The sequence below is a fragment of the Plodia interpunctella genome, chromosome 19 (assembly GCF_027563975.2).
Source record: "Plodia interpunctella isolate USDA-ARS_2022_Savannah chromosome 19, ilPloInte3.2, whole genome shotgun sequence".
NCBI classification, from domain to species: domain Eukaryota; kingdom Metazoa; phylum Arthropoda; class Insecta; order Lepidoptera; family Pyralidae; genus Plodia; species Plodia interpunctella.
The window spans coordinates 1,131,186-1,155,229 of NC_071312.1; the positions used below are offsets into that span (position 1 = coordinate 1,131,186).

The 24,044-nt window shown below is 36.5% G+C and overlaps 6 protein-coding genes across 10 annotated transcripts; 3 read left to right on the plus strand and 3 right to left on the minus strand.

Annotated features, from left to right (window-relative positions):
• The first annotated feature begins 474 nt into the window (after positions 1 to 474).
• Positions 475 to 4,188, plus strand: Unc50 (Unc50 RNA binding protein). The gene is made up of 6 exons (XM_053759229.2): positions 475 to 894; positions 1,313 to 1,378; positions 1,849 to 1,969; positions 2,293 to 2,429; positions 2,650 to 2,751; positions 3,166 to 4,188. The coding sequence occupies exons 1-6, from the start codon at positions 654 to 656 to the stop codon at positions 3,300 to 3,302; spliced, it is 804 nt and encodes a 267-aa protein (XP_053615204.1). The 5' UTR covers positions 475 to 653; the 3' UTR covers positions 3,303 to 4,188.
• On the minus strand, positions 4,091 to 10,800 carry LOC128678014 (calcineurin-binding protein cabin-1-like). The gene has a single exon (XM_053759224.2). It carries the CDS (start codon positions 10,670 to 10,672, stop codon positions 4,427 to 4,429), a length of 6,246 nt encoding a protein of 2,081 aa, XP_053615199.1. The 5' UTR covers positions 10,673 to 10,800; the 3' UTR covers positions 4,091 to 4,426.
• A 185-nt stretch (positions 10,801 to 10,985) lies between these two features.
• Positions 10,986 to 12,194, plus strand: mRpS26 (mitochondrial ribosomal protein S26). Its single transcript, XM_053759230.2, has 2 exons — positions 10,986 to 11,563; positions 11,725 to 12,194. The coding sequence occupies exons 1-2, from the start codon at positions 11,096 to 11,098 to the stop codon at positions 11,881 to 11,883; spliced, it is 627 nt and encodes a 208-aa protein (XP_053615205.1). The 5' UTR covers positions 10,986 to 11,095; the 3' UTR covers positions 11,884 to 12,194.
• A 240-nt stretch (positions 12,195 to 12,434) lies between these two features.
• Positions 12,435 to 20,330, minus strand: LOC128678015 (DNA-directed RNA polymerase III subunit RPC4-like). Of its 4 annotated transcripts, none has more exons than XM_053759226.2 (9): positions 20,026 to 20,330; positions 19,737 to 19,861; positions 19,271 to 19,392; positions 18,610 to 18,742; positions 17,897 to 17,980; positions 16,437 to 16,546; positions 15,269 to 15,367; positions 14,658 to 14,762; positions 12,435 to 12,621 (listed from the first exon to the last, which is right to left on the minus strand). In XM_053759226.2, the coding sequence occupies exons 1-9, from the start codon at positions 20,187 to 20,189 to the stop codon at positions 12,463 to 12,465; spliced, it is 1,101 nt and encodes a 366-aa protein (XP_053615201.1). In that variant the 5' UTR covers positions 20,190 to 20,330; the 3' UTR covers positions 12,435 to 12,462. The 4 variants fall into 4 exon arrangements, with proteins under 4 accessions (XP_053615201.1, XP_053615200.1, XP_053615203.1 ...); XM_053759225.2 differs by having other exon boundaries at positions 16,437 to 16,549; positions 20,026 to 20,328; XM_053759228.2 differs by lacking the exon at positions 17,897 to 17,980.
• Positions 20,331 to 20,694: 364 nt separating this feature from the next.
• Positions 20,695 to 22,421, plus strand: LOC128678018 (uncharacterized). 2 transcript variants are annotated; one of them, XM_053759233.2, is made up of 4 exons: positions 20,695 to 20,937; positions 21,014 to 21,271; positions 21,677 to 21,837; positions 22,021 to 22,421. In XM_053759233.2, exons 1-4 carry the CDS (start codon positions 20,850 to 20,852, stop codon positions 22,045 to 22,047), a joined length of 534 nt encoding a protein of 177 aa, XP_053615208.1. In that variant the 5' UTR covers positions 20,695 to 20,849; the 3' UTR covers positions 22,048 to 22,421. The 2 variants fall into 2 exon arrangements, with proteins under 2 accessions (XP_053615208.1, XP_053615206.1); XM_053759231.2 differs by having other exon boundaries at positions 20,701 to 20,937; positions 21,691 to 21,837.
• On the minus strand, positions 21,989 to 23,709 carry Trs20 (TRAPP subunit 20). The gene is made up of 3 exons (XM_053759234.2): positions 23,517 to 23,709; positions 23,274 to 23,423; positions 21,989 to 22,993 (listed from the first exon to the last, which is right to left on the minus strand). The coding sequence occupies exons 1-3, from the start codon at positions 23,604 to 23,606 to the stop codon at positions 22,814 to 22,816; spliced, it is 420 nt and encodes a 139-aa protein (XP_053615209.1). The 5' UTR covers positions 23,607 to 23,709; the 3' UTR covers positions 21,989 to 22,813.
• Positions 23,710 to 24,044: the final 335 nt, after the last annotated feature.

Here is a 24,044-nt window from a genome sequence, read left to right on the forward strand (position 1 = left end):
TGGGTCCATCTCCTTACAAATCTAGCCGAGAATTTCTGCTTATTAAGAGTGTACAAGCTAGCACTGGTTTCGTAGTTTTATTCAGTCGCCTGAAGACATCTTACATGACTTTTACGACCATTTATCGCCATCTAGTGACAAGTAGTCGTAAAATAAATAGTCAATAAGCTAAGAAGAAGAATCCTTTCAACGCTTATATGATACCGAAATAACGTATGTATTAGTTACAACGTAACATTCCAAAATACTTTATTCATACTTATTTGACTATTTCCGAAGAGATTTTTTGGCTTGAGTACAAAGCCTAGTATATAGATAGAAAGCATAGAGCAAGATATAATACAAATGTTTTCTGTGGACCGTTGCGTATTGTCCTCTTTTTTATTAATGTGTTCTTACCATGGAATTCAATAAAAAAAATACTATCTTTCATTACTGTCAATGTCAACAGCAAGGCTGTCAATGTCAGTTGTTTTAATATTGTCATTTGAAAATGGTGTCAGTGGTGTCATCAAATTATTCTGTTTCATTAATTTTTGATAATTTCAAATAATTTAAAGAGCTATATTAGTTCAGTTTAAGGCTCTAAACTCGCTAACTAATACACCATTTGACCTTATCGATTTGTGATCTAGTTATTGAAAACATTGAACATGAAGTACTCAACTTCTCCACCGCCTACTCCTAGTTTGATTAACTACCCCAGGAGTACTTCTCCACTACCAGCTCCTGCCAACTACCAAGCCACGACCGCTAGCGCCGCCGTCAAACGGTACAAATACCTCCGGAGACTCTTCAAATTCAATCAAATGGACTTTGAATTCGCAGCCTGGCAAATGGTATATTTGTTTGTTGCCCCACAGAAAGTGTTTAGGAATTTTAACTATAGGAAGCGTAAGTATCACCTGTTTGATGTTAAAGAGATTAGTGGATTTGACTCCACTTACCAACTTAACTAAATAGATCCATAGTTGTGTCATTATTGTGAATCACTTTGCCATGATAAAGGTTTAGCTTTACACATAAATAATTCAGATCCATGAAATAATCCAAAATGATGTTTATTGCAATTTACACTAGATTTTGCCATATTTAAATTTTCAACAGTCAATAAAATTACGCATGTATGAATCATTTAGTCCGAATCACATCAAGATGCAAGAAAAACTGATATTTTTTTATATTTCATGGATGGTTAATACCTAGACAGGCATAGCAGCACACTGCAGGCCTTCGCCCGGCAGTGCTATACAATTACATGCATAAGAAAAAAAGTACATATTACCTATTTATTTACTTATGTTTATTTCAGACACAAAATCACAGTTTGCACGAGACGATCCAGCATTTTTAGTTCTACTTAGTGTATGGCTATTTTGTAAGTATTGTAATGAAGAATTCAAATTGATAAAAAAGATACCTACTTTATGTCCTAGGGTATTTTGCCACAGTGCCCAGTAATTACACTGCCACTCTCGTCCTTGAAATCAGAACACAACAATATTTCAAAAAATCTTTTTACTATTCTAATTTATGAATAACATTCTGTGTTGGTGGTAGTGTAAAATTTTTTCAATATTTGATTTTTAAGACTTTAGATAGATTATTTTGAAGAATGGTAATGATTGTGGTCAAAATGCTCCAAAATTCACCAAGGTGACCTTTGTACCAAGGTAAAATCTAGTTGTAGTCATAGTTTCTGTTTCATCCATTTAGTCAGCTGAAACTTTCAATCCCTCAAAACTAGTTTTTTTTTTTACAGGTTGAAACATTCATATTTTTTCTTTGTTTTACTAAGCAAAAAATTTGGTTGAATGGTATATATAAATAAATATGTTTACATTTCAGTATCATCAATATGTTTCGCGGTAGCCATGGGGCTGAGCTGGAGTCGCGTGGTCGGGTTTGTGCTGTTTGTGGTCTTTGTGGACTTCATAGGAGCCGGCATCCTGGTGTCCACAATCTTCTGGTAAGTAATCAATATATATGAAATTCTTCTGTAGGACTTTGGTGACTACAGTCTAATAAGAAAACTGACTGACAGCCAATAGGTCCACTCCATATACTCTAGCATTGGTAGCTGATAGGAAACAAAAGCATTCCCAAGGAGGGTTGAAGATCTTCAAAATTTCATGGCTTTGCGGCGTCACAGCCGCTATAACACACTTCTTTCCATGTCTATGTGAATGTCTTCTATAGATTACGATATCTATGAAAGACAAAGCGGGATATCTTTGCCCAGTGGTGGAACACTTAAACACTACTATATAAAAAAGTTGTGCAATTGTACAGGTACTTGTGCAACAAGTACCTGAGACGGGACCAGGACCTGCCGGACGTGGAGTGGGGATACGCGTTCGACGTCCACATCAACGCCTTCTTCCCGCCACTGTCGCTGCTGCACTGCTTCCAGATTGTTCTGTTTAACAGTGAGTATCTTACTTTGGGGCTAGCTCAATGTGTGTGATTTGTCCTAATTTATTTATTTATCTTCCAGATCTTATATGATTAATTAATATTTATTTTTGTGTTCATAGCAAAATATATTTGGTGCGTTTGTCATACAAACCTTTACCTCCTATTGTCTTTGGGGGTAGAAATTTGAAAAAAAACTTGTTTATTTCCTTAATTGCCTTTTACTTATTCCAGATCTACTGATCCACGGCGGTTTCCTTTCATGCCTGGTCTCTAACACATTCTGGCTGGCATCCATCATATACTATTTGTACATAACCTTCCTTGGATATAGCAGTAAGTATATAACTCTGGTAACTATGTATATAAGCAGTTATAATATTTGACCGCGGCTTCACTCGCATGAATTTCTCTGTGAAAGCGCGACATGATTTTCATACTTTACATCATTTGTATAACAGTGTATACTATTCCATATTAATATTATAAATGCGAAAGTCTGTCTATCTGTTTCGCTTTCACGGCTAAACCGCTAGACTCATGTGTCATGTATTGATGTACTAGCTTTTTCCCGTGTGATTTTACCCACGAGAGCAGTTATTTTTCCGGGATGAAGGGTACCCTATGTCCTTCTCCGTACTTCAAACTACATGTACCTATGTAAAATTTCAAGAAGATTGGTTGAGTATATAGAGCGTGAAGAGGTAACAAATTTACTTTCGCATTTATATGATGTATTCTTATTTCCAGATCTGCCAATGATCCAAAACGCTCGAGTGTTCCTTCTGCCACTGCCGATCCTTGTGGTTGTGTACCTCGGCACCGTGCTGGCTGGATGGAACCTCAGTATGATGCTGATCAACTTCTACCATTACAGATTACTATAGTCAAAACGATATTTCATAACAAAGACCTCCTCACAATGGATAAAATGCAAACTATCAAAATCATTTATTCAGAAATTATGCCTTCACAGGCACTTTTTCACGTCATATTCTAAATTAAATTATATTTACCAAAGCTACGAACTACTCTTCGTAGATGGCGACACAGGCGCATACGGAAAACAAACGAATGTCATTTGTTATGTTTTGACAGACTTGTCATAGTCAAAAAATACTCAATTTCAAAGTCAATTTTCGGCGAACGATAAAGCCATAAAAAAAGACTTCAACGTTTATCCACAAGGAAAGGCTCATACAGCCATAATCAGGATCTAGTACATGTATAATTTCAAGGATAAAGATAACTAATAGGCACGATGCACGATGAGCGACAAAAGATATAACCGCTCTGTTCAGTTTTTCTCGATACGCGTTCCTTGTATGAGCGACGAATGTATGACGTGACGGTGTCTATACTATCTACTACGGATTATTCGATTGCCTAAAGATAAGAGAGGAGGTGTCTTAAAATATTATTTTTTTACAAACTGGCGAAATAGTAATAGGAAAGTATTAGAGATTGGTTTATCAAAATGTCTTGAGAAGTTTAATTCATACTTACTTTTGAAATAGTAACATACATTTATATATTTTCTTATGTCTGAATAATTAATATACTGTTGTAAATACATAATATAGGAACGTAAAAGTGATTTTAATAAAGGTTATCTGATATATGATGTCAAAATTGTTGAAAAAAAAAACACACTGTATAAATAAAACTATTGTAATTATCTAAAAGAATTGTTTAATTCAATTATGAGATAATCAGTATACCTAAGTCTATTGTACATAAATTTGTTTTATATTAAAATTATTAATTAAAGGATTTAGTTGTATTCATTTCGAATATATCATACAAAATTCTCTTAAATGATTATCAAAATAGAATATAAACCTTTAAATTGGTAAAGTATTATATATTTTATTATGTGAACTCTTCTAATATAGATCTTTCCATTTCATGCATGTAGATCTGTTACCAATTTAAAAAGTTTTCTGATTACCACAATCTTTTGTCAATTAAATATTATACTTCGTCGCGACATCTCGTAATAAATGTCCATTTAATCATCATCAAGTACAATCACTTCATCCGAAGATATAGGCTTTGGTCGTGCTTCGTTACTGAACGGCAACGACTTCTTCGCTTCAGTCTTCTTCCCTTGGACCGGTGGTTTCTGAACTGAAGTCTTTGTTATTGTTAGCGAGGAAGGCAACTTGCTTATAGAAGCGTTTATATCTTGAGCAGACATCGACTGGCTCGTCTTAGGCATGTGTTTCTGACGTTCTGCCAACTTTTCCTGCAACGTTTTGCCGGGACTGACTTGCGTGTGGGGCTTCGGGGGTTTTGTATGTGCAGCAGCGTTCACTGTTATAGCGTTAGACATGTGCGCGTTTGCAGGCTGAGAATGTGTGGACGCAAACGTCGGATGAGCAGACGCGCCGAAAGATGACAGATTCGCGGTCATCGATGCCGGTAAAGTTGGCAACACTGTGCCCATTGATGGCGCTAACGGCGCAGAAACGGATTTTTGAAGACTGCCCGTTGGGATTGACTTGTGATGACCGGTAGATACAGATTTTTGACTAGAACTCGCCTTCGAGATATTAGAAGTCGATTTGGGAAGATTATGAGATGAAGTCAACTTTTGTAAACTTGGAGCTGTTAACGTTGATGACTTGGAAACTGTTGTGATCACAGACGCGGTTGCAAACGATTTAGCTGGCTTGACTTGAGACGTGGTTGTCGGGACTTGACGTGGCAATGGATATGTAGGTTTTGGGCCGCGTTTTTGCTTTTTCGGAGCAGGCGCCGGCAAGTTGTAGGACGAAAAGCTCTGGTTAAGGAATTGACGGTAATACTCTGCTTGGAAAGAATTTGTGAGCGACTTTTGCATCGAGGAATGTAAAGTGCTTTGAAGTGTGGGATAACCTGCTAAAGCAGATAGGTTACTGAGGTAAGAAAGGGAAGATAATGCAGCTGCAGCCTGTTGCGACAGTGGGTCATTTAACATGGTAAGGTAGCTTTGTATAGCTGCTGATACTTCGTGGGGAGACATTTTCGGTAAACCTGTAGGTGCTGTTGACGTAGATGGTGTTGATTTGTGATCATGTTTACTAGACGACACGACGGGAGCCGAAGTAGACGACGGAGCTTTGACCACCTCTGCTGTTTTAGCGTTTTGCTTTTTCTCAGCTTTTTGGCTTTTGTCTAAAATAGCCTGTGTTGCCTGCTGCTTCAAAATTTGCGTCAACGATTGACAATACCTCAAACTCAAATCTACGAGGTTCATGTTTTCTGTTATAGGGGTCGGACAGATCAATTTGTAAGCTTCGACGAGTAGATTCGAAAATTGCTTCGAATTACTTTGAGCCTGTTTTTGTGTCCTGTGGTATGCTCTGTAAATATCCAATGTGAGACTTTTGAGCGCTAGTTTTTCAACTTCATTGCTTTTCAAGTCTGCTTGCTGAATAAATTTAGTCAATTGTCCTCTGAGCGATTGTACACACAGAGAGAACGCTTGTTGTGCTAATTCCTCCCTCTCGGCATCGCGTATGTATTTTTTATCTGATTCCGGTATTCTTTGAAGATGTAGACTCAAATCTAACAAAGTTTTATGATCATCTATCTCTTTCAGTATTTCCATTGTCAGCAGGACGCAGCGACTCATATGGAACGTAAATCCACCGGCTCTGTCTACCTCTGAAACTGGTATCTTCCAAATGTTATTAAAGAAATTGGACGTTTTGCGTTCGCTAAATAAACCAGCCAACTTTTGACCTGATCTTGAAGTAAAATTCGAAAGCATAAGATCACGGCACCTTTCAATGTCCTTCCCTTTTTTGAAGTAAAAGTGATAATGGGCCAATCTATAAATAGCTTTATAATGTTGCGGAAACCTGATAGAACAATCTTCTAGGGCATCTAAGCAGGCGGATACAATATTCATGATTTCGTCGCCAGTCAATGGCTTAGAGTCAACTGATTTGTTCGACGCATCACTACTGGAATCGCTAGTGCTGTCTGAAGTAGAGTCACTGGAACTAGAATCTGATGATGACGAAGTCGATGTGCCACTTGAAGTTTCTTCCTTCTTTTCTGTATCACTTTCTTTCTTATTTTCAGGAACAGACGCTTTAGGTGGTTCAACTTTTTCTTCTACCTTTTTAGCATCTGTCTTCGTCACTTCTTCTGTTGGCACGTCTTTTTTCTCGAGAACTACTTCCAGAGGTTTTGGTTCTATATTAGGTTCAGCAGATGGACCTGCCAGTGGAGTATCTTTAGAGATTCTATCAGTGTCATAGGACGCTGATCTGCGAACTTTCGCTGCCGCAGATTCCAGCTTCAAACGTTTCGTTTCGTGCGTTTCTTCTTCACCGGCATCACTTACTGACCGTTTTAAAATGTTAGCTGCTTGAACTGACTCTGTTGGTTTTACTTCCACTTCATTTTCCGACGTGCCATCTTTCTTAGCTTTCTTCGCAAACGGTCCATTCTTCCATTCCTCTATACATTCCATAAAAACTTTGCCAATTGATGCCGGTATAGGCTTATCCTCGTGTTGCTCGATATATTTAAGAATTGATGCATGAATTCTATAGTGCAATTCCAATACTTCTATACACAAATGAGATGGAGTGTTGTAATTAATTTTTAATGGATATGTTGCATTGGTTTCTTGTAAACTTTTCACGCCTTGCATATAATACTGTAAAAATACGGAAGGGGGTTTATTACGTTTTTCTGCAACTTTCCCTAACATGTAATACTGTAGCCAGGAATCTTCATTCGCTTTTTCACTGTCATAACTGTTATTCAAATCGCTCAAAACTGTGGTAAAACATTTCTGCGTTGTATCTAACATGTTTTCTTTCTGTTTCTCTAAAGACTCAAAATCTTCCATGCTCAATGACTCACTGGCTTGTTTTAACAATCTTGAACAAAATGAGTGCACCATGTACACAAACATGCCATATTCTATCCACATGTTGCAATGTGTGGGATCCAGATCCAACGTTCGTTTAAAACATCGAATTATAGACCTTGCAGGGTTCAAAACGTCTCTTTCATTATTGAGATTCTTTAAGGAATTTATCAATCTTTCTACAATAACTACTTTAGCCAGTGATATTTCAGCCCATGATTCCAAACGGTCATTATTTATAATAACATCCAAAGTATTGTATTTGACAGACAATTTTCCTTCCTCCTTTTTGAAGTAATAGTCGCCCAAGAGAAAATAAATATCTTTCATTTTATAAGGCAATAGAGGTGGAACTTTAGGAAGCTTGTCTTCAATATGTTTTATATACTTATCCATTTCTACGACATATTTTTGTGGGTCGCATTCTGGAGGAAGAAGCGCGAGAATATGATGGAATAACTGTTCAGTGTCAGCCGTGATACCAGAGATCTTTCCTTCTAAAGCTGGTAGAATTGGAGGCCTAAAAATTTCGTACAGCTGCTGAGCTCTTTTCCAATCCAAAGTTTGAGCAGTTACATTATGGTCAATCAAATATTTCAACTTCTGTTTCTTCGTAGGATGACCAAAGAGACAGTAAACACATTGCTCCATGTACTGGCAAATTTGTTCTAGAGACTTCGCCAGAATCGGAGAACGTAGTCGCGGGACCACTATATCTAGGGTGAAATATAATAATTTAGCGTCATTTGCCGCACACCATCCTCTGTTTCCCAAATGTTCATGAGCTATGAACAAAACCATCAATGGATTAGGAATATCATCACATGATACTTTGTCCTTGTCTTCTGCAGTTCTCCCTCTACCTTGGTCTTCCTCCCTTTGCAATATATAGTGCATGATAATCCAAGGAACAACTGTGCCAAAAGGCATTTCTGAACCATTTGTCTCCACTTGGTGGCCAATTATCCTTATTATGTCTTCCAAACCTTGGCTTAGTTCCTTGCGAGAAACTTCGTCTAAGCATGACAATCCTTCTGTTACTAGTATGTGTTCCATACAACATAGTATTTTAACAACAGTCAAAGTCCACTTTTCGTAATCTGACGATCCAGTTGTATATCGAAAATAATGCTTCAACGCTTCATGTAAACAGATCAATGACCATTTGAAGCATTCATCTACTTTATCCAGTGCCCAGTAAGTATCTAAAATAAGAGCGAGTTGTACTGCAAAATCTAATGACATTTCTTCTTCTTGTTTCTTCGCCATAGTTTTACAATGTTCAAAAGAGTCAATAACAATTGACAATACATCTTCATAGTTACAGTGATTGTATAAGTCCATGACTGTGGAAAGCTTTTTGTTTCGCTCTAGAAATTTAATGTAAGCTAATATTTCGCTTTCATTTATAGCAGGTTTAAATGTGAAATTTATTATATTTAAATTGTATTTGTCGTGATATTCACCCATGGCTTCAAACTCATAATATAATTGATAAAGGCAGTCCAAAGCTGATTCTTCACATTTGTTCAGTATGTGGATGTGTAACTTTGCCCATAGATGTCTCAGCGTCAGTTCTAAACAGTCTGTACTTAAAAACAGATGTGGCTTCATGTTCAATCCCATCCCAATAGTTTCTATAACACTTAAATCATGATTTTGTTTCTCATCATGGTTTAAATTGAACTTTTCATTGACAGAAAACTCTTCAACCAATATATTAACAAAAGCATATTGTATTAAATCGTCAGTATCCTCATTTGCATATGACGGCACGTCAACATGTATATGATAGCATTTGCTGGCTTCTATGAAAATTTTTTGAAGATTTTCAGGCCATTGTATTTTCCATTTTTGAGATAAAATACTAAGAAAATCTTTTAAAATATCAATTATATCTTTAGCAGATTCTGTATATTTTGTTATAAATGCCTTAACATCCTTTTGTTCTTCTTCTGATCCAAAATATTCCTCAACTGCTTTAACTTCTTCAACTTTATCCTTATCTTCAAACATTTTATCAATATCAGTCAAGTCTGGTGATGCTTCTCTAGCCTGATGTTCTTTTTTCTGAACAGTTTCAGGAGACAAACAAATTGGGACCATTCTTCTCAGCAAATCATAAATGTTATCATCAGATCTGTCTTTGTTATTTACGGGCTTCTTACGTCCAGAGCGCCGTTTATTACACCATTCCCACTGCTGCAAGAAGCTGAGGTCACTGCCTCTTCTCCTTCCTGCTGTTTTCTTCTGTTTAGGTTCCGGCTGACTTTCAGTAGTCTGCTCGACTGGGACCATTTCTACATCACTCTCAACCTTTTCCGTGTCAGTAGCAGCTTTGTCTTTGTCTGATAAATCATTAATTTCATTTTCTGAAATATTTTCAGCATTTTTTTCAACATCTGTGTTAGTGTCTTCTGGTTTGTTTTCAACTACTTCTAACTCCTTAGATTCTTCTGTTATGTCCATTGGTTCAACTTTTTCTTCTGTCTCAAAGATCACCTTGACATGACATGCGTGGCTAAAGCATTGTTCAGTCATGTAATGGTGCATGTGCACAAATGATTCTCCAACCGAAGCCCAAGAGAAATTACTGATAGGTTTCTTTAGTTCTAAAACTGGCATCAAACATTTAAACTGCTCAGCTCTCTGTTGTTCCAGAAAAGTTTCATGGATTTCTTCAGCTTCCTTCAGCAATTTCTCTGCTTTTTCTTCATCAATAGGGTCATCGTCCTTCTCACTCCACTTGTACATAGGGTTGAGATACTCCAAATATTCTCTTACGTAATTAAATGTTGTATAAATGTGTTTCCTGTAAGCTAGCCCTCGCAAATAACCTGGATCTAATTGCAGAGCATCATAAATAGTAAAGATACATTCTTCTTTACAATCTAAGCCTAAGAGTAATGTGACGATTTTATCCAGACACGGCCAATGGCGAGGATTGCGATCAGTACCACGTTGGAAGGCTTGGAGAGCCATTTCATACTTTTTAGCCTTCATGCAAAGCTGGCCAAGACGGTGCCAGAGCGTCACGTCCGTGTCGTCGAGATCAGTGGCCGAACAGTAGCATTCAATAGCGTCGTCAACTGCTCCAGCAGTACTTAACATTGATGCCAAATTCTTATAGCATAAATACTTCAAATTAAACAATGGACTAGTAACTTTTTCACCTGGAGCAGGCTTCTTAACGTCATAGAGCAACTCTGTGTCCAACAAATCCTTGAGAAGTTGTGTAGCTTCGGAAAGACATCCCTTTTTTTGCAAATCCAAAGCCTTGGAATATTGTTGAAGCGCGATTTGTTCCAAGGCTTCTTTGGTCACCTCCTCATCTGTTCCACTTTCCTCTTCTGACTCATTATTCAAAGCTGATATTTTAATCATTTTAATTTACAATCATTTATTCACTTTCAAGACTTGCAATATTTGCTTTACCTATTTATTATTGTTTAGAAGTTAGCCGGGATCCGGCTGAGGGCTGACCCTGATCTGACAGTGACAAGCAAGACAACTCACTCACTCAACAATCTCATTACTACAATGACGAACGAATCGATTATTTTGTGGCTTTTGGCTAAAGATTTTGGATCGCACATAACATGACTGAACGAATAAGAAAGGAACATAGTTCATTTCTAGGTTCATTCAACAAAATTCAAGCAAAGCTGTCAGTGTCACCCAACTTTCTGTCAAGTCAAATGTCAATCAAATCAAATTTTAGGTTAGACTGGCTGGATAATTGAATTTGGGGTTATGTTATTATGATTTTGATTTATTGAAATAAAGTTAGCATATAAACCTGTAAAAATGCTTTTCCAAAATAACATAATAAAGAGAACATGGCCCATGTTCATACAATGCGCAGAAGCTCATAGAAAACCTCGATGGTTACCAGTCGCCAAAAGTAAGATTTATCGGATCCCCAAACGGCCCGAGATTCCTGAAGAAGAGCGTCTAGAGTTAAGGCGAATAAATAATAATTATAAAACTCAAATGCGTGCAATAAGGAAGTTTTACTACGATGAAATGATGAAGGAAAAGTCTTCTAAAGCGAGCGCCAGTTCAGAAATGTCTCAACGTCAAGAGGCTGAAGAATGGCTGCAGTGTGTGGAAATTAATGATAAATGGAATGCCCAAGTGGCGCTAGAAAGGGAAGAGAGGCGGAAGAAGGAACTGGCAGCTATGGAAGAGTATGCGCTCGCTCGAATGGAGGCTAAGGACCGAGAGAGGAAAGAAAAGTTGGCTAAGGCTTCAGAAGAGATTAGGAAACAGAAGGTAATAGACATACTTTTCCTATATACTGTAAATAAAATTTATCAATTAAAGCGACATTTTAATATCATATTTCAACTGTGAGTTTTCTTTTTCTATACAGACATCTGCATTTCGAAATTTAGCAATTCTTATTTTGATGTGTGAAATATTATCCGTTTCAGGAATTGGCCAAGCATTATATCACACCGGAGACTCTGGAGGCAGCAATCGACCATGCCCTTGCCAACCCTGTAGATTACAACTACGCTATTGACTTGAAAGGCAACAGATTTGTTGGAAGAGAGACTCCTGCAGTCTTACCTAAAGAGAAGGTGGTGTAATAAGGTTAAGTTTATTTGGACTTCTGTTATAGTTTCTGAATTTTGTTATACAACAAATGGGGTCTTATTTCTTTCTGTGGAGGACTATTTTGCCGGGAGGGCCTCTTGTCGCCAACAAAAGGGGACTATTAATCAGTGCCAGTGCAGTAGGACATAAGCCTTGGGCCTGTGTCAATCTAACTCACTGTATTCCTCTTAATCTTTTGCCCTCCAAAGAGCACTGAATAGTATGTATTAGTAATTTACATAGAGATGTTGTAAAATAAGCCTTGGTTCGTGTCTATTTCGAAATAAAGAATGTACATAGACAATTGAGAAAAGGTTTTATTTCAAAAATATCAGTCACATGTAGTTATTGTATGTAATTCTTTATTGCTCTACTCTTTGTAAACTACGTTTTTGGCATTTTTGTCAATTAATATGTGGTCAAGCATTTTCATTGGGCCCTAGAATAGGACCACTCCATAAGAGACACAGCTTAAGTTACCAACTGAATTTAATTTTCATAACCCGGTTAAGGAATTATTTTTTCAATGGAATGAAACACATGATATAATATATTAGACTTTATGAACACAACTACGCAGACAAGTCCCGGAACATGGTCTCCCAATGCGGCACGACGTTGAGCTTGTGCCGCAGCGCGCCCAGCGCCAGCGCACGCGCGGAGCGCGACTCCTCGCTCACGGACACTGACACCGCTTCCTGGTAGAACGCCGCTTTTGTACCGGAGCACACCTGGGAATAGGGTCGATGACTCATTACGAAGATCCTTCATATTATTAGAAACACCAGTGAAAAATTACTGTGATAATTACAATAGGCTTGACGACAATTCTAAAACCCTTATATTATAATTAGTAACACCAGTGAAAAAAATATTTTGATAATGACTATAGAGTAAATGACATTTTTTTATTTTAATGACTATTTGAAGGCCCTTATGTTATTAAAAACATTAGTGACAAATAACTCAGATAATGACAATTCTTTCAAAGGTATGGCAAAAATAAATAACACAGTTTTGCACTCGTCAACAACGACACGTGACGTCTCAATTGAGTAATATCTTAATCTGTTTGTTCGACATGTTACAAAATTTTATTTATCTTACAGTGACAGTTGAGTTTATGGTCATAATGTCATTCTTTTTTAAAACAATAAACTCTAAAATCTTCATATAATGATCCAGCGGCGTTACAATGATCTTAAACAGGTATATCACTTTTTTTTAAATTTATTTGACACAAACAGTCATAAATAAAATTAAACACATATGCAGTTTCTGAAAAATAGACCAAACAGTGTCGAGTATTATGATAATAACATTGCGTATTATAAACTGCGTGAGATGGTAACAGATGATACAGTCAGTTATACAATGAAAAGACAAACTAAGTGTATTATTGAAGAAGTCAGGTCAAACTAGACATTTTGCTAGGAATGTTTAAATATTTTGATACAATTATTTTCGTATTGACAGTAATTTAAAATGAACTTCATTTTTTGTATGCTGCAATAAGTTCGAGAAAATATCAACATCAGAGAAATTTTTATTGTAACTGAGTAAACAGTGATAGAAAAAGTTGTTACGAGTGTAAGTCTTTCGAAGCTGGGGTGGTACTGAGGTGTGCAGATTCCGAGAGGGGCGGAGCGGTAGTCGTGCTTTAGGTATGAAATTAACTTTAGATAGAAGTGTGGATGAGTCAACAAGGTTATTAACTATCATGTGTATAAAAGCTATGTCAAATTGGATTCGTCGGTTCTGTAAGGATAGGATGTTATAGCGACAAAGTGAAACATTATATGGGATATCTTTTATGTTATTGCGATAATTAAGTAATTTGATGAATTTTTGTTGTACTTTTTCGATTCCATTTATGTAATTATGGTAGAAAGTATTCCAAACATTGCAACCAAAATCCAGTATGGATCTTACGAAACTATAGTATAAAATTTTTATAGTGTCACTATTTCTAAAAGGTTTGGTAATCCTGTTGATAAAACCTAAATTTCTAAAAGCTTTTCCGGTGATATAATCGAAATGAAATTTAAATGTGAGTTCACTATCCATCATAATGCCCAGATCCCGCAGTGAGGACACTCTAGTGACTAAGTTATCTCTTTTATCTAGTCTACATATTTTTACTAATTTCTGACCTCGTCGATTTTTACCATAGTGACTACTTACTTCACCAATATGGTAAGCAGAATTGTTACAAAAAAAAATTAAGGCCAAACAAATTGAAGCTCCATCTTTATTTATGTTAGTGTATGTAACTTAAACAATGTAATTTGAACATGTTAAGAGACATTAACGGAAAAAACTCGGTTGTAACAAGTTGAAAATACGCTTAAAAATTAATCTTTACATTTTTATATTACAGCCGAGTTCTTGACGTCAACCCTCTTTGAAAATGATTATCGCACATCAGCCGTCAATCCAATCAATCAATTATTACGGAAGAGCCCGTGGATGTCGTACGAGTGTTTATTAAATTGTATCATATACAGTAATAAATTTAATTTATCCTATTTTATAAATAAGCAAAGTACTGGTACAATGTTAATTTTATAAATGTTTATTATTAAAAAACAAAAAGGGGTCGCACTCCGGGAGTGCCGGCAGAAGTGTAAACTTGTATATTAACGTTGTGCATTTTTGACGTCTTACGAATTGTCCTGACGCGTGTTTAACATTTTGTAACCATCACAAAAAGTGCACAACGCCGCTAAAGAAGTTATCAGTTCGACACGAGTGGAGAGAGAAGTACCTCAAAGAGAGTGTCGCCCAGCGCCAGCGCCACGCGGCCGGAGCGGCGCACGCGCAGCGCGCCCACGCGGCCCTCCGCCAGCTCCGACAGCCGGCAGCGCGGCAGCTGCAATCCCACTTATATTATACTTCGTTCCTGTACCGATTTCCGAGTAATCCGTCCGCACTAGATTTTGCGTAAAATATTAACAAATATATACACACATACATACATTTCCACAAACTTTCACATTTAAAATATTAGAAAGTATACGTGGATAGTCTATTACTATAATTTTTTAAACAAATTTAATTTTATTAATATTTATATTATATTATATTATACAAGTCAACCCCTCTTCGGAAGGGACCTATTACTTCCATTAAAGCATGTAAAGACTTGAATTGAGTGGTGGTCATATAGTACCAATACCTACTAAACGACCATTGACCACGCGGACATAGGAATATTATCCTACTAGCCATAGCCCGCGGCTTCGCCCGCGTGAATTTCCACGGGATGTATGCAAAATTTAAAGAAAATTGGTTGAATGATAGAGCGTGAATAGATAACAAACAAACATACTTTCACATCTATAATATTAGTTAGAATGTGTACAAAACGTAACTCACAGGATTGTCCTGTTGCTCGTCATCATTAGAGGTGGAAGGCTGGTCATGTCGCCGCGGGCCGTCGTCGCTGCCGCCGCGGCCCGGCAAACTGTCCGGTAGCTGGAATATCACGAACTCAATCTAGGCTAAAAGTTCATAGCACACTTGGGGTAAGAAGTATGCTAGTGCTGTATATTAGATAGATAGATAGATAGATAAAACCAGGGACCGGACCGCTATCCCTTTCACGGGTTCACCGAACGGCTTTCGAAAGCAAACCCATTCCATTTTTGGAATGGGTTTGCTTTCGAAAGCCGTTCGGTGCTGTAACCCGTTCAATTTGCTTTGGTAAGCGCTATATCAACGACTACAAAACCCTTTCTTTGAGGTAAGCCATACGAAGGGGTTACCCGTTCAGATAGCAGGCTAATTTATGCTTTAAGCTCAGGCCATACGGTCTTAATTTGAATAAATTGCAATGCACAACAAATACCTACTAAGCGGTGCGTTATTATTTACACGATTCAATGTGTCGTTTCGTGTCTTTTAGGCTCTTCACACACGGAGCTACGCAAATTTGCACAGGAGCGGGGTGTGATGAAAACTACACCCCTCTCCCCCCGCAGGCATTTAGGGAGAAAGTTAAACATGGTAAGCGCTATAACGAACGGGTTACACTAGATGATAAATTATCGACTAGAGTACAGGTTTCCTCACGATGTTTTCCTTCACCGGAAGCAGGTGATGGTCTATGAAAACTACATGAGTCAGAATGGTATACAAGCTCAAGCGCCATGAGTAAGATTCCAACCTGGGACCTTTCGGTTAACAGGCCATCCTTAACCACCGCTTCAATCTCATTCCTCATTGACAAATATTGTAAAGAGCAATAGTGAATTATCGCATCGCATCGAAAATTTCTGGGAAACTATATTAATAAAAGAATTAAGAAAGAAAAAATCCGAGAATATTTTCGTACGTTTTCAATGCCACATCATGGCCTTAGCAGAAAATGAATGTCCTTAATAGATGTGTTGGGATTCCTAGTAAGATTGAGTCGACCGCGCGAGTGGACGAATAGCAGACGTCAGGCCGCATTGTCCAATTTTCTACTAAAGGAATCGTGGCACAAAAAGATGGGGATACATTTCACTATTGAGTGCAAAAAAAAAAGTAAATACAAACAAACCTGTAACAATATTAATGTGGGCTTGTCACTGCGCAGTAGATTGACTACATCTGTGTCGTCGAACGCGTCCGTTTTCACTTCAACTGATGCCGGTACCTTCGGCTGGTCCACTGCTGAAAATTCATGAAACTTTTTAAACATTGATTAATGTCATTTGCAGACGTACATATCATTTAACTTTAAATATCATATTTATATGGTTAATTTTACCCCATGACTGCATTTATCGCGATAACCTTCGTGCAAAGTTTCATTAATTTAATTTAGTTGCGTTTGCGCGATAGGACGTATTATTCATCGTAGCTAATAACGTAAAATTGTATCAGTAGTACCATCGATGGTACCTATTTCTAACACCAAGGGATGAATTCGCGATAACGGGGTACTTAACACAAAAAATATTTTTTTTATTATTAAATATTAAATTATAACTAAATAATAATTACAGCCTGTCAAGAACATGAAGCATTCAGCCAATAGGAGACAGCGCCCTCATGTAGAGGGCGCTGTCTCCTATTGGCTGTCATCAATTTCGAGTATTTTATCAACCAATCTTGACCATTATATATATGTGTTTTCTTGACTGTCTTGACAAACTGTATATATATATATATTTATATATAATTATAGTAACTAACAGACATTCCGTAAACACAACTAATGTAACGGAACCGGATCTACTGTGATAATTGTAAATATGTCTGCTGTAGTCGCTCGCCCGGCCAGGGGACTCCAAGTCCGCTGGTGTCGGGACCGCGCTCCGATGGCGGCCGAACCAACATTTATACTTAGAATTCAAACCACAGATTGCAAATTGTTTAGTTGTTAGAGTTTCAAAATTCTCAATTCAACATAGGCATACATCACTTATTGTGTCCTCAAAAATTTATTTAAAACTAAACTAAATTTGTGATGATTTGGAAAAAATCTACAATATAACATTACAAAGAGGAAGTATTTTGAGTTACCTTCGGAACTTCGGACCTACCTTGGATAAAAGGCTGCGGTGAAGTTTGTTGCGCCGCTTCTTCTTCACCTGCGCTTTGGAAGCCGGCAGTACACTTAGTTTAAGTAATTTTTTGACGTCAATAAGTGATGTATATCATCCTAAATTGAATAAAGAAATTCGAATTTGAACTATTGTAGCGATTTCAAAAATGGAATGTCAAGATGAACAAAATAAATAATTATATCAACACTGCATATTGTACTACTCTAATCATACGTTTGATATTTTGAGTCAATATTACTTGGTTGACTTATAAATAATATGAATACTTCATATATACAGTATCTGTATATATAGTATTATACCAGTTGCCGTTTTAATCCGTCGATCGCGCAAAATTACACCGCGCCGAGACAGAATAGACAAAGCCGGCGCATTTGCACCGGTTCGTAAGGTAAACGTTTAAGTAGAAATATCGTTTCGGCCCAGCCCAATACACGGGGTTCCTTACTAGCGCAGTCCAGATCCTCCTCCTCCAGTTTGACCACGACCTCCTGTTTTACCTTCACCTGCTTGCCCTTGCTTTGATGATGGCCTAAAGTCGGGAAACATAAGTCATAACTTGTAAAACCATGCATAGAAAAAGGAATATAGGTGTATCTGTGTTAAATACAAATCCTGTTATTCATATAATAATAAAGCATATTTTAAAGCTTCAGCTTTCAGATTGTCAGAACGAGACAAAACATACCTACTTTAGTATGTTTTGTCTCGTTGTGACAATGCCAGATTTTGTAAAGTGCGATAGTGACAAAACATACTTTAGCTTGTTTTCCAGTGTGTTATTGCTAACACTGGTGTCAGATTTTATTCAAGTAGCTTGAAAGCATCTGTAATGACTATCACGACCACCTACCGACATCTAGTGGCAAGTAGTACCATAGACAATAGTGAACTTAAACTGTCAACCTTTTGTTTGACAAATTCAAATTCAAATCATTTATTCAGAAATTAGACCTTCACAGGCACTTTTTCTCGTCAATATTTATTTCTCACAAGCTACAAACTACTGGCATTTCGGAACGACCACTGCTGAGAAGAAATGCCGAAAGAAACTCATTTGAACAGTGTTGGTCCCTATCATGCCAGATCGACACTTTACTAAAGTAGGCTTTCTTCGTGTAAATGTTCATTTGTATCGTTAAATAGTATCGTTTTGTTTACCGGCGTCGTCCATTGGCAGAGCGACGGGTGCGTCACGCTCGGTGCCCAGTTTGAAGTTCTCGACGTCATCGTCGTAAGCGCCGTCGCCCGCCAGCACAGACTTCACTTTCTGCTCTTCTAGCTCTTTGTCTATCTGTAACCACATTGTGTGGCTTGATCTTTTCTTAAGCGGCCACTACGCGCCATTATGATATTGTCATAAAATTTTTATTATTGAAAAAAAATATATATATTGTGACAAATTATAACATAGGTACAACATAAAGGAATTTATCAGAATGTATTTTTTCTTATCAGTAAATATTAAATTATTACTCTTAAACGTGTGTTATTTCTACAGAGTTCCATTTACACACATTGTCACAGTTGACTAAACAAAAAATGGTGAACACTAAAATCCGTGTGAAGTATACATAAGCTTTATATTTTTCTAGAATACAATGTGGCCACAGTCACAAGGACTTCGGTACCAATCTAGCTTAACATGACTGAGTTTCATGACTCTAGATTGTCCTTGTCCGCTCACGAGATACTATACCTACATAAAATACCTTTTTCACAACAACACTTCATCATCATCGGCATCATATACGACTCCGGGCATAGGTCTCTCTTAATTTATGCCATTCAACTCTTTCCATTCAAACCACTTAAAACTTACCTTTATAAAATCTTTAATCCTAATGGTTGGTTTCTTAAGTGTGGTTGGCTCGGAGTCCTTCCCACCTCCTCCTCCCCCATATGAGGACCGTGAAAAATGCTGCTTCTCCACATTGCCGATACCTGGAAATTCAAAAGACTTAGTAGACATAATAATTTCTTAAATTTTCACATGTAACTACAAACACTGTTATCCTAATATTATAAATGCAATAGTAAATTTGTTTGTTTGTCCTCCACACTTTATTTGGTCAAAAAATTGTCCTGAAATTCTGTACACATGCAGTTGGAGAGTATGGAGTAGGACAAAGAGTACCATACATCCCAGAAAATAGAACATTTCCCTCGGTCAATATAATTTTCTTAATATCAAAATTAAACTAAACTTTATACTTTGCAGTTGTATTATTTTTAAGTTTCTTATTGTATTTTTATTTGGGTAGTTTGATGTACAGCATATGTTTTACCTTCAGAAAATACCCCTGTGGACTTTATGACCATGGGGCCATTTCTGTTATTTCTGTTCCTGTCACTTTTCCGGTCCTTCCGACCCTTGTCATCTTTCTTTTGGTCTTTTGTTGAGGGTTGGGGGCTGAAATCATAATTCAAGTTTTTTTAAGTTTTATTCAATCCACTTATTACTAATAATAAATGGCCATTTTTTTTCTTAATTTATCCCATGAAAGTTATTTGATTTTTCATTGTATTTTACGTATGCGTTTTAAGTAAGTACTGATAAATAGTAAAACAATTTACCCTTTGCTTTTATTCCTAGCCACATTTAAATTAGGCACAAATATTTTTTTATTAGTTTTGTTGCTGCCTAGGGTCAAATCTCTTGGAGGTTTCAAAGAAGCTAGCCTCTGCATTGGATCACTTGTGCCATTTGTTTTAGCCGTTCTATCGTCTGGATTAGACATTTTGCGTACCTAATTTTAACACACACAATAAGCACAAAATATTACAAGATCATGATTTATTTATACGCTCAAGAATCGCTCAAAACTCAAGAAACTTGGTTGGTTGACATTGCTGCTGTTTAGTTTTATGTGACGTTGACATATTCAAAGCTCCATCAGAAGCATAGATAGTGGATGGAAATAATATCGACCATATACACTTTGCAATCTGTCGTTTCAACAGAAAGATAATAGATATTTAAACAAAAGAAAAGGTAGTAGTAGTTACGTAGGTATCTATCACCCTTTTCTGTTTGTCTTTCTCATGCTGAGTGTAGCAGTAGGTAGCTAAGCAACAGATTTAAAGTCAAATTGCAAAGTGAGTAGATTAATATTTTATATTCGTTCGTTACTCGTTCATCTAATCAAGATCTAATCAATAATTTAAATCGATATCTCATGCCTTCTATTCGATTATAACCATTTACTTGATTGATTAGATAAAATCGAATTATCTGACTGAATGAAACCTTCTGTCCCTCCCTTTTGAAAACAGACAGACCGTTATTTGTTGTCGTTCGTTATTGTGTACCTAGTATTTCCTTCAAAAATAAGTTATTTGTACCTATAGTAGTTGCTTGTTTTCACGCTTTCTTAATAATCTAAGAATCAGTGTTCGCAATGGCAGATTCATTGTTTAATATATTTGGAGACCACCTCACGAGGCAAGCTATGAAAAATGTTTCCCGCCAGCCCTTGCATAATATCGGTAAGAATATTTCGATAAAATTAGTAATAAATTCCTTCAATTGCCTTTAACATCTTTATTTTGATACTTTCCACAGAAAATATGGGCAAAACTGTGTCGTCGGGCCCAGTGAAACCTAATGAACCACTTAAAAAGGGAGAAGTAAAGAAATCGTTTCTAAACAATGCTGGAAAAGCTTTACAGTTGCAGGGGCTTCAAAATAATACTCCAGTGCGGAAACCCTTCACCCCTAGAGCTGTTAATGTGGGTTCTATGATTTATAATGACTCTGAGCATGATGACAAAAGTTTCTCTATGGATGATCTGCGGTTTACCAAGCCAACATACAAGTATGGTATGTATCTCCATCTTGACTATTACCTATTTATCATTGTGTTCCTCAGTGGCTTACTAGAGCATCATATCATTGTCCTTTATGGTGTTGACAGATATTTTTTACTTCGTATGTTAGCATCCCATTCTGTCCCATTTCTGGGCCCAAGTGATGACCTGTGCCTAAAAATGGCACCGCAACTCCTTCCTTTCAAGACATTTTAGTTCTAGGAGTTTGGAGATGTCTTTATCCAGCATTGGGATAAAATAGGTAAAAAAATTGTAGTATCATAAATAGAGTTGGTATTAATGTGGGTAGATACTTCAGAGTGGGTGAGAGTATTTCCTTCATCTAACTAAATAAAGGAATGTTACTGCTTCATTTGATTTTAATAAAATAATATGTTGATAAAAAAAAACCACATAGTATCTATTTTCCAGACAACTACCGCCAAGACCTGCTGGACTACTTGCCAATACCGGAGCCAGAGATCAGACAGGAATTGTCTCCACCTAACACACCCCCGCCGGCCACCAAACCCTTCTCCATGGAATTTGACAACTCGTATCAAGATGAGTTCTTCACAGGTGATTTTTATAAACAATACATTAATACATGTGATTATTTTTTCTTCATAATGAATAAAATAGGAAGTTTACTTGTGTATTATTAAAATTTATAGTAAATTCCTTTAGGGTACAAACCTTATGTAATTAAATGCAATAATAAGGTAAAATATTGAAGTTGAAAATAAAAATTTATTGTTTCAGATGACTTCTCAAGTGGAAGTCTTCTAGATGAAGACCTTGGCCTTCCAGACTTGTATTAATATTTATAAGGATGGTTCAATTTCTATTCTGTGGGTATTGGAGTATTCGATGTTTCTGACTGTTATTTTGAGGAATAGGAAAAGATTTTTGTCAGATAAGACACAACATTGGACTGAAGTCAAGCTCTTTGATATTGATTTGTTGCGTATGCACTGCAGTATTGTTCTGGTGTATGCAACAACATGTGAAGTTATAACATGTGTGTCTAGGGCAAGTTTTTTAATTGACTATGCTTGCAAATACATTGTTTGTTGGTGTATCTTGCATATTCTGCCTGTGATTGATAGTAAAAAATAATGTAGAAAATTAATGTAAAACTGTAATAAACTTTTATCTTTGAATATTTGTTATTTGCTTTTATCACAATGTTATGAATAGTTAAAGCAGACCTTAATTTTCGAACTATAACACTTCCATTAAGTATAGATATAAATATTTACGAGATTATGCCAAAATTCATGAATAAAAACATACATCTCAACAAGTCAATATCTGGATATAAGATTCTCTCAAACTCTTATAACTAAAAACCTGGTTATTATTATTTTTTACAAACATTGCCTTTTTCCTATTGGCTACAGTTTTAAACCCACAATTCAACATTGAAGACAAAAAGTATTTTGACGACATTTATACAAAATGGGTTTATTTATACAAATTGAGTCTATAAATATGAATTATATCTAAAGGAGGATATACACAATATGTACACTTAAATAAACAGACTCATGGATCATGTAAGGTACTTCTTCCCAAGGAATTGCACCTTCTTCTCAAAGGCGGGGAATGTTATCAGAGTGTCTTCCTTGTAGAATGGATTTAATAACAACTTGATGTACGCCTCGTAGACATCTGTGAAGAAATTCTTGATGCCATCTTCATTGCGAGAATCATGCACCATTATGAAACGCATCTGAAAGAAGTCATGGAAATTATTATTATTTATTATGAATTTTACATACTGATGGTAATAGATTTGCCCAGTGAAAACTACCTCAAACAGGTGCTTATTTTGGTTGTATCTAAATAAATTGTAGATATTCAAATATGTTGCAAAGATCTCACCATACATAGGGACAGACAGACATAGGGAAGTGACTTTGTTTTATACTATATAGTGATTAAACTGTATGAATAGAATAAGTCCTGGAGAATAAATATTTTTCAAAACCAAACAAAGCTTCTTCACGAACCTGGCTAGCAGTGACAAATGCGGAGACAAACCACTGGTTAAACTTGTCCACAGATTTGAGGTACGTGTTGGTGACTTTCCACATGTGTTCGTCAACCAGGTCCAAAGCGGCATGTGCAATAAATTGGTTCAGGTGCCTGTTGTCTTCTTTCTGAAAATATTTTTTTATATACCTAGGTATATGGACAAATCACAACATCATCAAATTAAATTGTACCATCAGCCAAAAATTAATCTAAATTACCTTAACGTCTTTTGTGACTGGTATGAAGTCTAGTTCAAATATGGGGTTATCTGAATGACCAACAATAACGAAATAATACGTCCCAGCCATTTTAGATTTAGAAATTGTAGATTTTGTTCAAGATTTATTCTAACAGGAATAGGACAAACAATACCTAGGTAATCAACAATACAACTCAACTGACGTATACAAGCTGTAACTGTCAGTTGCTAAAAATGCGTTTTAGTTTTTAGTAGTAAAAGCATATGGTATAGTAAACATGGATTTATACGGAGACCATGGTTTATAGTCTGTCGCATACGCACTGAACGCATTTTCCAAATGTAAGAAAAAAATACAATTTAGGTGGCTAAATACCTAGGTATATAAATAGTCCAAATTATTTTACAATCGTTTTATCTAAAAAAAAACTTCTTGATTAGATTTTGGCGGGAAAGACTGGGAATTCAAGCGGGAAATTAGTGGTGGCATAAAAATATTGAAATTTGATTGAAACTTTGAATTGCAATGAATGGTTAGTAAAACTTG

What these genes read in the sequence shown, in the direction of transcription:
- Unc50 (XM_053759229.2), top strand. Translation starts at nt 654, where the DNA reads ATGAAGTACTCAACTTCTCCACCGCCTACTCCTAGTTTGATTAACTAC. An exon ending in GAATTTTAACTATAGGAAGC is followed by an intron (nt 895 to 1,312) that starts GTAAGTATCACC and finishes TGTTTATTTCAG; the next exon opens with ACACAAAATCACAGTTTGCA. An exon ending in CTGGTGTCCACAATCTTCTG is followed by an intron (nt 1,970 to 2,292) that starts GTAAGTAATCAA and finishes GCAATTGTACAG; the next exon opens with GTACTTGTGCAACAAGTACC.
- LOC128678014 (XM_053759224.2), bottom strand. Translation starts at nt 10,672, where the DNA reads ATGATTAAAATATCAGCTTTGAATAATGAGTCAGAAGAGGAAAGTGGA.
- mRpS26 (XM_053759230.2), top strand. Translation starts at nt 11,096, where the DNA reads ATGCTTTTCCAAAATAACATAATAAAGAGAACATGGCCCATGTTCATA. An exon ending in AAGAGATTAGGAAACAGAAG is followed by an intron (nt 11,564 to 11,724) that starts GTAATAGACATA and finishes TATCCGTTTCAG; the next exon opens with GAATTGGCCAAGCATTATAT.
- LOC128678015 (XM_053759225.2), bottom strand. Translation starts at nt 20,189, where the DNA reads ATGTCTAATCCAGACGATAGAACGGCTAAAACAAATGGCACAAGTGAT. An exon ending in CACAGGGGTATTTTCTGAAG is followed by an intron (nt 19,393 to 19,736) that starts GTAAAACATATG and finishes TTGAATTTCCAG; the next exon opens with GTATCGGCAATGTGGAGAAG. An exon ending in TGGGCGACACTCTCTTTGAG is followed by an intron (nt 12,622 to 14,657) that starts GTACTTCTCTCT and finishes CCCTATTCCCAG; the next exon opens with GTGTGCTCCGGTACAAAAGC.
- LOC128678018 (XM_053759231.2), top strand. Translation starts at nt 20,850, where the DNA reads ATGGCAGATTCATTGTTTAATATATTTGGAGACCACCTCACGAGGCAA. An exon ending in CCAGCCCTTGCATAATATCG is followed by an intron (nt 20,938 to 21,013) that starts GTAAGAATATTT and finishes TACTTTCCACAG; the next exon opens with AAAATATGGGCAAAACTGTG. An exon ending in CAAGCCAACATACAAGTATG is followed by an intron (nt 21,272 to 21,690) that starts GTATGTATCTCC and finishes TCTATTTTCCAG; the next exon opens with ACAACTACCGCCAAGACCTG.
- Trs20 (XM_053759234.2), bottom strand. Translation starts at nt 23,606, where the DNA reads ATGGCTGGGACGTATTATTTCGTTATTGTTGGTCATTCAGATAACCCC. An exon ending in CAGTCACAAAAGACGTTAAG is followed by an intron (nt 23,424 to 23,516) that starts GTAATTTAGATT and finishes AAATATTTTCAG; the next exon opens with AAAGAAGACAACAGGCACCT. An exon ending in CATTTGTCACTGCTAGCCAG is followed by an intron (nt 22,994 to 23,273) that starts GTTCGTGAAGAA and finishes GACTTCTTTCAG; the next exon opens with ATGCGTTTCATAATGGTGCA.